We start from the raw sequence: 13,310 nt of genomic DNA, 5'->3' as shown, positions 1-13,310 counted from the left end.
AATAAATGTTCATTAGCACCTGGAAGCTACCAAAATTTTTATATTACATACAGTAAATTTTTATAACGGGTAGATCTTTTACTCCCACTTATCCAACGTTTAGGGTCCGGCGACACTTGTATCCACCCCTAAAATTGTCTTTAATTTTAAAGATAAAATTTTGAAAATTTGCATACGCTGAAATTTTTGTAGCAACTTCTAGAGCTTTGTCAACTATGAGCGTGCAAATTTTCAAAATTTTATCATTAAAATTAAAGACGATTTTAGGAGTGGACACAAGTATGCCAGATCCTGTATAATTGGCATAATTGATTGACCAAAAAAAAAAGATTTATTCAACTGGAAAGGAAAGCTTGTGATTAACTTATAGGAGTCTGTTTGAGAGTTTTAAAGTGAAGCACAAAAAATTGACGCGATTGATGTAAAAAATAATGCATTTTGTTAACTGGTAGAGGGGAGGCTCTGCGAGTAACCATAGGAGTCTGTGTTTGAAGGTTTTTAAGTGAAGGGCAAAAAAACATTAATTGGCGCAAAATTAACTTTTTTAAATGGGGGGGGCTGACGCAGGTAACAAAAATTATTGTAACTGTCTAGGAGAGGTAGCGCAAAAAATGAAAATTGTGGCGCATAATAGCGCATAATTGGCGCAATTGATGGACATAAAAATCAATTAATTTTGTTAACTGGGGGGGGCTGACGCAGGTAACAAAAATGATTGTAACTCTCTAGGGGAGGTAGCGCAAAAAACGAAAATTGTGGCGCATAATAGCGCATAATTGGCGCAATTAATTGACATAAAAATCAATTGATTTTGATAACTGGGGGGGCTGACGCGGGTAACAAAAACATGATTGTAAATTTCTAGGGGAGGTGGCGCAAAAAATGAAAATTGTGGCGCATAATAGCGCATAATTAGCGCATTGGCCTATGTAATATTTTATAGTAATTGTAGCACTGGGGGGGCTAACTTAACGGACCCACGATTGCCGGTGTAAAGACGACGTCCAAATTAAGTACTTGTTTTTCCTGTATTTTTTTTATTTAGGTTTTACTAGTGTGTTTTTTGAATATATTCGTTCCTGGTTAGTTTTCTCTTAGTTTTTTTTCCTTATTCGTTCGGGTAAGCTACACCGAGTACTTTGGATCCGGGTACTCGCAAGTCGTAGCCGGAGGATCCTGGCGCCCTCAAGATTGTCGCGTCGGTGAGTTTTAACGAACCCACCCAAACTGAGCTACCGGCGTAATTTTGTCACCAGCCGGCCCGAGCGACTTTAGTCGGTCAGTTTGTTTTTGCAGTTTTTCTTTTTTTTGCGTGACAATCGCAACGTTTGTAAATCCTTGGACGTATGGTTTGGTAGACCTTCACGGAAAGATAGAGCTGTCTGGAATGTCAAGGATTTAAAGGCTGATCCCGGCGATGATCAGTTTTAGAGGTTAATTCGGTTTGGTAGCGAAGCGTGGCTATGCTTAGTTATTTTCAGGGTATTTCCCGGTCGTTAGTGTTAGCTTGGGTCTAATTTGTCATTGCTATATGGTCGAGTCAATTTTTTTTTTTGGGGAGAGTAGTGCGGGCACGGCCGCGGTGATTCGTTCGGTTGAGGGTGGCCAGCGAGGAGCATTTAACCCCTCATTTGAAGCAGTGATGCAATGGTTGAAGGGCCTGAGCGGAGCTTTTGACCTCATGTTGTCGTGTTCTAGACGGTTGCGGTGGTCGTCGGTGAACGTTTAACGACGTCGTTGTAGTGTAAAGCGAGAGCTTGATAGTAGTCAGTTGATTATTTCGGTGAATGCGTGGAGACCCCAAACCTTAAGTTTGGTCACATGGATTGCTGTGTGGTCACCAGGGTGGTCCAATAGCTGAAACACGTTTAAACTTTGTTGGATTCTAGAATTGGTTGATGATCTGGTGATTTGATTCATCTTGTAGCCTCTCTGTTAGATTTTGGTTGGTGGTTTAATTTTTAATTTACATTTTTTAGGATTTCTTTTGTTTTGATTAGGAATATTTGGTCTAAACAAAAAAAAATTTTATTGAAAAAATTTTTATTTTTACGTAACGGGGGTGTTTGTAACGGTCAAAATGCGCGGTGGCGAGGATATCAAAAATTGCGCCCTGAATTGTATCATTCGCGGTTTTTGTTTGGAGAAAGTAACTTGATTGGAACCAAGTAACTAGAGTTTCTTCTGTTACCTGTTCCAGGAGTGGCTGCTTGGACACTAGTTGCCTCAATTTTAGAGTCCACGTTTTCTTCCCCTACTTTGGTTTTAGTCTGTTTTTTTTTTGTTGTCCTGGTGATCCTAAAATGTTTCGTATCAATACGGGAGTCATTGTTGTGTCGAAATTCCTGTTGTAATCACATTCCTGGATGTCTGAGGACTTCGTCGGTTTTCCGCTGAACATTTTGTAAACAAACCACATAACCCTACTTCACGATCAACTGTCATCTAGATCGCCCGGTTATTTTGGTTATCGTAGGTTGTTGGCACTGTCCCTCGTGACGTGTTTCTCCTTTTTAGTACAAGATGCTGAGGGAGGACCGGATCTTCGGTCATTTTGGTTTTGGTGTTATCATAGTGAGGATTGGTGTGTAAGCGGGTGCAAGAATCGTAAGTTTTGGGAAACATTCTTGTGTGTCCTGGATTTTGGAAAAGGGATTCCTAATCGACGTTGTCGGATAAGTGATTAGCAACCTAGATTTTTTGGATTGGAGAGGGATTAATCCAATCCTTACACGACTTGGTCGGATTAGTAGTTACCACCAATCTCACCCTCATTTAAGCCGCCCTCCATCACAGGTGACTCTTGAGAATTTACGATATTTCTGGCGTCCCCATACTTATAGAGATTTTTCCTCCATCACAGGCTTTCTTTCTTTCTTGTTGTGTTTTCCTTCGTTTTCCATTTGGTCCTTCTCTGGAAGTTCGTGTTTTTCAGTCCCGATCCGGAGTTTTCTACCCAGGCAGGAGGAGCTGTGTTCCTACTGGACGTCCCAGATTCCTGTCAAACCGTGGAAGGTGCAGCGACTCTAACGCGATAAGTATACTATGTATGTATCTACAGTTTAGTTCCTTTAACACTATGTTGCTCGGTGGGCGTTTAAGACCTAATCGTCTCTTAAATCAGCAAAGCGAGTTGTGAATCGACTAAAATTTTTTTTGTTGAGGGGGCCCCGTTTAATAATTTAGCCCCGGGCTTCAAATTTTTTTAATCCGGGCTTGGTTACACTTAATCAAGTATTAGTTCCTCAATTTAGTAGTGTTACATTCTTTCTACTTTTACTATTTTTTTGGTTTCATTCTCTTAATAAACCGCAGAGCTTGTAAAATATATATTTTTTTTTAATAAGTGTCCGTTTGGCCTCACCCAAAATATAAAGTGAAAAATTTTGTTACCGTTATGTTGAAACAAAATTAAATTTGCGAGTATTTGCGTAAAATCTCAAAAATCGGTAAAAGTTTTGTCTCGACGCGAAGCGAACAGAGATAAAAACCATTTTTTCCTCAGATTGTGGAGTTTCATCAAGCATAAACGTCTGCAAAATTTGTAAATCTTTATTTTTGAAATTAAAGGTGGCTTTTAGGGTGACCATAAGTGTTGTAGGACCCTGTATATACAGGGTCCGCCGACACTAGTGTCCCGGGCCAAAATCACTTAATTAATTATGAAGCAATAAAATTAATTTTTTAATTTTTTTTGTACATGAAGAGGAAACGGAGCGCTACAAACTGATGTAATCAGTTTTACTCTTGTGTGAACCATATGTGAAATAAACGCAAAAAACTACGTTTTTCAAAAATCAAAATGAAGAAAATGGTGGAGCACCCAACCTGTCTTGTTCTATTTTTCACCAAAAAGATGAAAATGATATTAAAATGTGAATTAAAATATGTGGTACCGAAATATTAAATGATTCTTAAAAATCGTTTTAACTCCCTTATAAGATTTATGATCTGGCTTCCAAGCCGCAAACTGGCCCCTAAGTACCTAGGAGATTACCATAGACCTGATAACAAACAGTCGGTCCGTTCGATGGAAGACTCAGCCCATTGTGGGTAAAAATATTGCCTATCATTAATCGCTTAGTAGGGACTAGTTTGCGGGAAAGAGTCAATTGTCGTAAACCTGTCTAAATTTTAAGAATTATTTAATATCTCGGTACCAGATATTTTAATTCAAATTTTAATATCATTTTCATCCTTTTGACGAAAAATGGGACAAGACAGGTTGAGTTTTCCACTATTTTCTCCATTTTGATTTTTGAAAAACGTAGTTTCTTGCGTTTATTTCACATATGGTCAACACAAGAGTAAAAATGATTACATCAGTTTGTAGCGCTCTGTTTCCTCTTCATGTACAAAAAAAAAAATTTTTATAGCTTCATAATTAATAGCGATTTTGGCCGGGTACACTAGTGTTGGCGGACCCTGTATACAGAATGTCCCAGATATCGCGCTTAGCCGAAAACCGGTGCTATTGGGAAAAACTATAAATGTGTAAATCAAAAAAAAAATTCCAGCTCCAACTATCACAGAGAAAAGATAAAAAAGTTGACCAATTACAGCCCCGTGTGCATGGTTTGGAGGATACATTTGCACGGTGCTAAGAGATGAATTTTACTTTTCTTGTTCGAATTTTGAATAAACCATCTAATCTAATCTAATTAATCTAAATTAATGATACAATTGTAAATCGATTTCTTTACGCTTAAAAGCTGAATTTACGAAACCAACACTCATTACAGGGTTGTACTCATTTTCTTTCCTTGAAAGAGTACTTCTAACTACCAACACAATGCTACTTGACTCACCCCTTCCGGAACACCCTTATTTAGTCAGGTCCGGGCTTAGCTCAACTGGGAAGTGACGGAATTCTCGCAACAAAACATATTGCCACCTGCCTTATCGGCCTTAATCATTTATAATGGATTAACTTACCGGGGGAGTTTCGCTCCCTGCCCCATCGCTGGATAGAGGCTCGGATTACTGGCACTGACCCCATTTTCTGCAACGGCAGGACATCCATGTCCTTACTCCGACCTCGGAGAGTTACTCGAACGGCTGGTCGGCACCCACGTCTTGGCAGCATCTCGGCATCTTTTTCTTTCTTCGAGTACGGTGAAATCTACCATCACCGTACCCACCCGCGTACTGGAAATTGTGCCCATCCAGACGCTACTTGGAAATTGTACCCATCCAAGCAATAATACCCGCGTTCTGGAAATTATCCCCATCCAGAACGCAACTTGGAAATTATCCCCATACAAGTCACCATACCAGCGTCCTAGAAATTGTACCCGTCTAGAACGCCACTTGGAAATTGTGCCCATCCAAGTCAATACACCAACGCTCTGGAAATTGTGCCCATTTAGAGCGCCACTTGGAAATTGTGCCCATCCAAGTTATTACACCAGCGTTCTGGAAATTGTGCCCATCCAGAACGCTACCTGGAAATCACGCCCATCCAGGTAAACACACCGGTGTTCTGGAAATTGTTCCCATCCAGAACACCTTCACGCACGACACTCATTCTACCCTTCACGTTCACCGCCCAATCCCTTACTGCCTTAAGCCACACATTCTGGCGTCGTTTCCCCATACTGAGGGTGCGCATAAGTTACTGAGCCAATCCAAGGGCTCTTAATTACAACATTAATGACTCCTAGTTACGTCATCATCATTATTACAAATACCACATTTTTATCGTCTTACATAATGAAAGAAAAGGAAAAAGAACTTGTAAGAAACGAGGAAAAAAAATACAATTTACAATTTTTTTTTGTAACTTAACATTACCTAACCCCATCTAAATTGTTCTTAAACTACTTTACAATTTTAAATAATTAATTTATACAATCTAACATTATGTACTTAACATTTTACTTATAATATGGCTTACACTGGTTTTTATGTACAATTATTTCTTTATCATTTAAACTTATATCTACATTTGGCGTATTTTCTTTAACTACACAATAAGGTCCTTTAAATAAGTGTTGCATCTTATTTTGCACATTATTTTTTTCCAAAACTAAATTACCTGTCTTATAACTAATTAATTTAGAAGTATACTGATCGTATATTTCTTTACGTTTAATCTTTGCATTAACTAATTTTTGACTTGCGTCATGCCATGCTTCTTGCAACCTAAATTTGAGTTCTAAAGGGTAATTATCAAATGTGTATAAAGGATCTACTTTTGCATTGATATTAGACGGTAACCTTGCTATTTGACCGAATACTAATTCATACGGTGTATACTGAGTAGTTGTATGAACCGTCGTATTATAAGCGAAACACCAAAAAGGTAACCAAGTGCTTCAAGCATTCGGGTGATGGGCTACTTGCATTCTCAAATATGCACCCAAATGTTTATGATTATTTTCTAAAGCACCTATGGTCTGATGATGATGTGCAGTAAACTTTAGTTGTTTGATGTTTAAAATCTAACAAGATTCTGAAAAAATTAAGGATAGAAATTCAGTTCCTTGGTCGGTTACAACTTCTGCTGGTATTCCATATCTTAGAATGAAATTATCTACTAATAAACGAGCTACAGTTATTGCTTCTTTGTTTGGTAAGAAATAAACTTCTACAAATTTAGACAAGTCGCATTGTATTATAAGTATATATTTATTATCATTTATATCAGGATCTAATGGTCCCACTAAGTCTAAGAAAATTTTTTGGAAAGCTGACGATGCTGTTGACGTTATAGTTAAGGGTTCTACGTGAGGTTTTGCATGTTTGTACCGTTGACAGTCGTCGCATTTTTTCACAAACTTTTCCACATCTGTGTGAAGACCTATCCAAAAATAATATTTTTTAATGTTGTTATACATTCTGTTAATACCTGCATGCCCACCCGTCGGTAGCATGTGAAAATCATTTAAAATAAGTTGTCTTGTTGGTAAATAGTTAATAGTATACGTTTCTTAAAATTGACAATTTTATGGAACTTTCATTAATTATTTTGGAAAACTTACATATTTCTTTAATAAATTTTTCTTTCATTGTACACCTATCGTCTCTTACGATAATTATTTTCGGAATTTTAAATCGTGTACATACAGGGTCCGGCAACACTTGTGTCCACCCTCAAAATCGTCTTTAATTTTAAAGATAAAATTTTGGAAATTTGTATACGCTTTGTATTTGACAAAGCTCTAGAAGTTAACGCAAAAATTTGTTTCTTATCAACGGTTTGGTTGGCGTCGCGACGCCTAAGAAGTATAATTTTTTGCGAATTTTGAGTTTTTGCGGAAATATTCGCGAATTCAATTTTTTTCCAATATAACTGCGATACAAATATTTGAGTTTTTATTTTAAATCTAATGCAAATTGTGTGAGACCATTACTGGTCTCGATGTCGTTGATTATCGCAAATTAATTAACAGGTACTAGCTACGGCCAATCAAAACTACTAATCGACTCACCAGACATCTGAACCACCCTATCGGTACATTTAGTCAGGACCGGACCCACCAGAATTGGGCCCACATTGATTGACTCGAAACAAAAGATAACAACACCTGTTTATCTATAATTATGGATAGGAAAGAAAGGCACACTCACCAGGGGTGTTCTACCCCCTTGCCCCAGGCGATGCTAGGCTCGAACTGTTGCCATCTGTCAACCCTCTGGAGATGACCTCCTGGTTAACGACGTAATCGCTGAAAGATGTATAGTTCGGGGATATACAGCCCGCGGCATCAACTCACGAAGTGTGTGAGAGTTCCAGCCACCAAGGTAATGGGGCACATCCCCATTACACCCATGTACTAAGCGGCGTCCCAGCGACAGGACGCGGGGACCCCTCCAACACGTCCGCCGTACATTCTCGTCATTTGCATTGTGTGCCCACGAGAACCCTTCCGGATTCTCCATTACATGAGCTAAAGTCTGCCTCACCTGGACCTCCCCCCCCAGGGGAGACCCAGTGCTCAAGAATTACATCTAGATGTCTGCCATGGGTTTTATAGCATAGTGAATTATACTCGCTCTGCCATTCCAACTTACACGAGTCTGTGCCAGGGGCCAAAGCCCCTGAAGGAAAGGGTTAACACTGAGGAATACACTTGCTCAGAACGACGTAGAGCTAACAACTCCGTAATGGGCCAGTACGACCCTGACGGGTACGACACAGACGCCCAAGCGCACGTAATCACGACCATCAGCATACTAAAGATATTTCCCTCAAATAAGTTAAAGGGAACCAATCAGTCAAGGTCAAGTAAAACATATGTTAGCGGGGAGGTTTATTCACATTAATGTTGTTACCTTCGTCTCAATTTTTGACGTCTTACAATTCGTCCATCCTGACATTAGCTCGTCCCGAGGTACAGTAATTCAACTTATTACTACTTCTTAATGAACTAAGCACCCCAATGCTTCTAAGTTTGCTAAATTGCAACACTAGTGCTCTAATCTACAAATGCATGCTGTTTACATTGTCACTAGATCTGCGGACAATCATTTTCTCACTCTCTACACACATGACAATAAAAAAAATGCTCAGTCAATTTACGTTAGATTATTTATTTAAAATTTGTATTGATGTGTTTTCCACCAGAGACCTTTTTATTTTGTTTTTTTTTTTTTTAAACTTAACATTATACTCAAAAGAAAACACTAATTAAATTCACCACTTTTTCTTCCTTTGTTTGGGCAGTTAGTACGAACGTGCCCTTTTTCGTTGCATTTGAAGCAGTAGATTGTCTTTTTCTTCAGGGGGATCGTTCTAGTGGTGCACCAGCTGTTTGTTCTCTTTCCAACGGGGATCGACGACCTAATTCCGACTCATCCCTTCTGGGTTTTCTCACCCGCGTCGGTCCTGCATCGCACTTACGTAGATATGACAAGAGTGAGGAAAAGTCTTCGTGTCCCCTGACCTTTGCAGAAGTCCTTACTATCGGATCCTCAATTCCAGCGATAATACAGGACACTGCCTTTGCTCCGGTCAGCTCACACAGGTGTAGCAAGGCTTGTTTCTCATAAAAGTACCTGAGGTACGTCTCTTCCGGTTTCTTAGTTCTCTTCATTATTGTCTTAAGTCTCGAGAAGTAGTCGCACTCCGATGGAAACGCATTTCCCAGATGCTGTTTCCATTCTTCCCACGTGTAACGCACGGTACTTAGGCTGCGGTACCACGTCGCCGCCAAACCCCTAAATTTTGACATTACGTTATGGATGGTGACTTTCTCACGCCATCCATAAATTAATGACAATTCGTCCATCTTTGCCATCCATTGATTCACATTGAGATTCATCACTTCCGGGTCGAACTCAGGTAGCAGATCGGCATTGATGATGGAAGTGCCAGATGGTGCGGTCCCGTGCGTTTTCAGTACGTGGACGAATTCGGTGAGGACACCCGATAAGTCCGAACTCGTCGGAGAGTTTACGTTCACCTGTCGTCCTGAAGTCGAGGGAGACTCATCATCACCTGAAGAACTGCTAGTTGACAGTTGAATTGCACGACGACCCAACATTTTGAACTTTGTTCGACTGAATTTCAACTTGAACCGGGGTGTTAATTAGAATATTCAAATTCCAGACGACATTCGTTTTCTTTCCTTTTAACCCTTGTTGCACTTGCTCTCATTAATGACCTTGCCTGTTTTATCCCGATTTGGGACCCTGCAGCTGCGTTTCTATGCACGCTTCACCTTCTCCCCAACTATTTAACAGCTTCGGTGATAAATCTGACATTTATTATTTGAGTAATGATTAGAAAAGGACCGTTTTGTGGCATTTTTACCCTTATTATTATGAAGTTCTGGTATTCAAGAGGTTGAATTCCATGAGAACCATCAAGCAATTTGATTCGGAGTGGAAACTACATTACATGCAAACAAAGCACCATGCAGTACCGTCTTCGGTAATTACTAGCACATACATTTACATTGTGATCAATCAGTAATTTGTTAGCAATGTAGCAGTACCAATTTTTCAAAAATAAAGACACGCAAATTCTTTATCCCACTTCTGAAATTGTGAGACCATTACTGGTCTCGATGTCGTTGATTATCGCAAATTAATTAACAGGTACTAGCTACGGCCAATCAAAACTACTAATCGACTCACCAGACATCTGAACCACCCTATCGGTACATTTAGTCAGGACCGGACCCACCAGAATTGGGCCCACATTGATTGACTCGAAACAAAAGATAACAACACCTGTTTATCTATAATTATGGATAGGAAAGAAAGGCACACTCACCAGGGGTGTTCTACCCCCTTGCCCCAGGCGATGCTAGGCTCGAACTGTTGCCATCTGTCAACCCTCTGGAGATGACCTCCTGGTTAACGACGTAATCGCTGAAAGATGTATAGTTCGGGGATATACAGCCCGCGGCATCAACTCACGAAGTGTGTGAGAGTTCCAGCCACCAAGGTAATGGGGCACATCCCCATTACACCCATGTACTAAGCGGCGTCCCAGCGACAGGACGCGGGGACCCCTCCAACACGTCCGCCGTACATTCTCGTCATTTGCATTGTGTGCCCACGAGAACCCTTCCGGATTCTCCATTACATGAGCTAAAGTCTGCCTCACCTGGACCTCCCCCCCCAGGGGAGACCCAGTGCTCAAGAATTACATCTAGATGTCTGCCATGGGTTTTATAGCATAGTGAATTATACTCGCTCTGCCATTCCAACTTACACGAGTCTGTGCCAGGGGCCAAAGCCCCTGAAGGAAAGGGTTAACACTGAGGAATACACTTGCTCAGAAGCTAACAACTCCGTAATGGGCCAGTACGACCCTGACGGGTACGACACAGGCGCCCAAGCGCACGTAATCACGACCATCAGCATACTAAAGATATTTCCCTCAAATAAGTTAAAGGAAACCAATCAGTCAAGGTCAAGTAAAACATATGTTAGCGGGGAGGTTTATTCACATTAATGTTGTTACCTTCGTCTCAATTTTTGACGTCTTACAATTGTGTTTAAAATTTGCGAAAAAAACGTTGTTTTATCAAGTTAGTTTTCAAAATTATGACAACGCAGCGGCAAACAACGTTTACACCAAAATTTCACAAGTCACTTCATTCACTTTTATAAAGATTAATTTTGATTAACACGAGCATGTTGCACTTATGGACAGAAATCGTTAATTAACATCGACAAAGCGACAATTTCACCAAGTAAGACTTTTGTTACAATCTAAAACGAGCCAAAGAATAGATGTCATTTCTGACACAAGATTTTTACAGATGGGTGTAAACGTATTTCCCAGTTTTGACGTAATGAAATTGGAAACTAACTTGATAAAACAGCATTTTTTTCTCAAATTTTGAAAACAATTTGCATTGAATCTAAAATAGCAACTGAGATATTTTTAACATATTTATATTGAAAAAAAATTAAATTAGGGGTTAATATCACAAACCTTTTCAATTACCTAAAAATTACATTTTTAAGGCGTCGCGACGCCAAAATTATCAGTGATAAAAAACAAATTTTTGCGTCAGCTTTTAGAGCTTTGTCAACTGTGGGGGTATGCAAATTTTCAAAATTTTATCTTTAAAATTAAAGACGATTGTGGGGGTGGACACAAGTGTTGCCGGACCCTGTATACAGGTTGTCCGGAAAGTCGCGCACCACCGTGAAACTGTATTATCGGACAATGCCATAGATCACCGGAAAAATGCTAAAAAAAATCCATGTCTTCAATTTTTCGAGATATGATGGGTTGAAGAAGCAAAGTTTGATGCAAGAATTAACAATTTCTGTGCAATAATTTTACGTTCAAATAAATGTGTTACATAAAGAACATATTGCGCAAAGGCATGCTGCAAAAAAAATCGGAAAAATCTTGTAAGAAATGCCTGAAAACTGTTAACAAAATTTTTCAACCAACAATCTGGATCAGTGTGGCATCGTTCACGTGAAACTATAGTTACATTACTCGTTCATAAGCCGACCTGACTAACGCCAACAATGCGTTACTATTGCTTTGAATACTGGAAATTTAAATTATAGGGGGGTGCAATTCTGCAATGTTGCCATTTTCCTAATTTTCTTTTGCTCCTCTTGCGAAAACAGAGAGTCTGGAATTTTTTTAATATTTTTTTGGTACTCTGAGAGCCCACCCAATTACCCCCTTTCAAGGTGGTGCGTCACTTTCCGGACACCCTGTATGTTGAAGATCTTTTAAAGCAGACGCGGAACAAGAACTCCACTCGAAGTAAATTATATGCAACGTTGCATCATATATAAATTGTTTGTTTGAGTACTCGTATTGTTTTCCATTTAGTAATTTTTTGTACATTTGCAAATTTATAGGTCGCAATTCGATTGAATCTTTTGATCGTTTGAGAAGTTCCACGGTTCCAGGATGATCAGTCCCGGTTACGTTTTCTTCTTTTTTCTGGATTTGTGTTTGATTGTCTTTCAATTGTTTTGAACGTGCGCGAGTTAAAATATTTAGTGATTCGGTAACATTTTTTTTAACATTTCTCGTAAATCATTAATTTTATTTCTTGATAAAGCATCAGCTGTCACGTTTTCCTTTCCTTTGATATACTGAATTTCAAAGTCGTATTCTTCCAAAGTTAAGCGAAATTTAGTAAGTTGACTTGACGGATTTGCCTTACCGGATAGATACACTAATGGCCTATGGTCAGTTTGTATAAGAAATTTTCGTCCATACAAGTAAGATCTAAAATGTTTTACGCTCCACACAATCGCTAAAAGTTCTTTTTCAATAGTACAGTAGTTTCGTTCTGCTGGATTTAAAGCTCTGCTTGCGTAAGCTACTGGTTTATCGTCTATATTTGATAGTACTGAGCCAATAGCATTACCCGAAGCATCAGTTTTAAGTATGAAGCAATTGTTTTCTAAAAAATCGGGATATTGAAGTTTAGGAGGGTTTGCTAAAGCTGATTTTAAGCGTTCAAAGGAGTTTTGACATTCTTTAGTCCAATTAAATTCAATAGATTTCCGTGTTAAATAATTTAGAGGTGCAGCAATATCTGCAAAATTTTGAATAAAATTTCTATAATAATTTGAGAAAGCAACAAATCTTTTTGTTTACTGTGCATCTTTTGGTACTAGAAACTGCAACATAGTTTGGAAGCTGAAATTACGTGTCTTAAATACAAAATTTCTTTCCTCAAAAAATTACATTTACTTGGATTCAATTTTAAATTTACTTCTCTTAATCTTTGCAATACTTGTGCAAGATTTTTATTGTGGTTTGATAAACTATTTCCGAATACAATTAAGTCATCTAAATAAATAAAATATCTTTCGTAATTTAATCCAGACATTGCGATTGTCATTGCTCGAGAAAAAACATTTGG

General features: G+C 38.9%; 2 protein-coding genes across 2 annotated transcripts in view; one reads left to right on the top strand and one right to left on the bottom strand.

The window, feature by feature from the left end:
• LOC148166008 (CLIP domain-containing serine protease B4-like) overlaps positions 1-13,310 on the top strand; it is a 612,376-nt gene that overhangs the window by 334,459 nt on the left and 264,607 nt on the right. The window lies entirely within an intron of this gene.
• Positions 8,629-9,601, bottom strand: LOC148166012 (uncharacterized). Its single transcript, XM_088049494.1, has 3 exons — positions 9,581-9,601; positions 8,820-9,515; positions 8,629-8,763 (listed from the first exon to the last, which is right to left on the bottom strand). The coding sequence occupies exons 1-3, from the start codon at positions 9,599-9,601 to the stop codon at positions 8,629-8,631; spliced, it is 852 nt and encodes a 283-aa protein (XP_087905620.1).

Source organism: Gnatocerus cornutus, unplaced genomic scaffold (genome assembly GCF_029298725.1).
Source record: "Gnatocerus cornutus isolate USDA-ARS CGAHR unplaced genomic scaffold, icGnaCorn1.1 ctg00000033.1, whole genome shotgun sequence".
Taxonomy (NCBI): domain Eukaryota; kingdom Metazoa; phylum Arthropoda; class Insecta; order Coleoptera; family Tenebrionidae; genus Gnatocerus; species Gnatocerus cornutus.
Note: the sequence above shows the minus strand (reverse complement) of the source record. Positions and strands in the feature narration are given on the sequence as shown.

Bases quoted from the DNA above. Each gene is read 5' to 3' on its own strand.
- LOC148166012 (XM_088049494.1), bottom strand. From the start codon at position 9,601: ATGAGAGCAAGTGCAACAAGG. The intron at 9,516-9,580 runs GTTAAAAGGAAA...CCCCGGTTCAAG, and splicing joins TGAGAGCAAGTGCAACAAGG to TTGAAATTCAGTCGAACAAA. The intron at 8,764-8,819 runs GTGAGAAAACCC...CCCGTTGGAAAG, and splicing joins GCGATGCAGGACCGACGCGG to AGAACAAACAGCTGGTGCAC.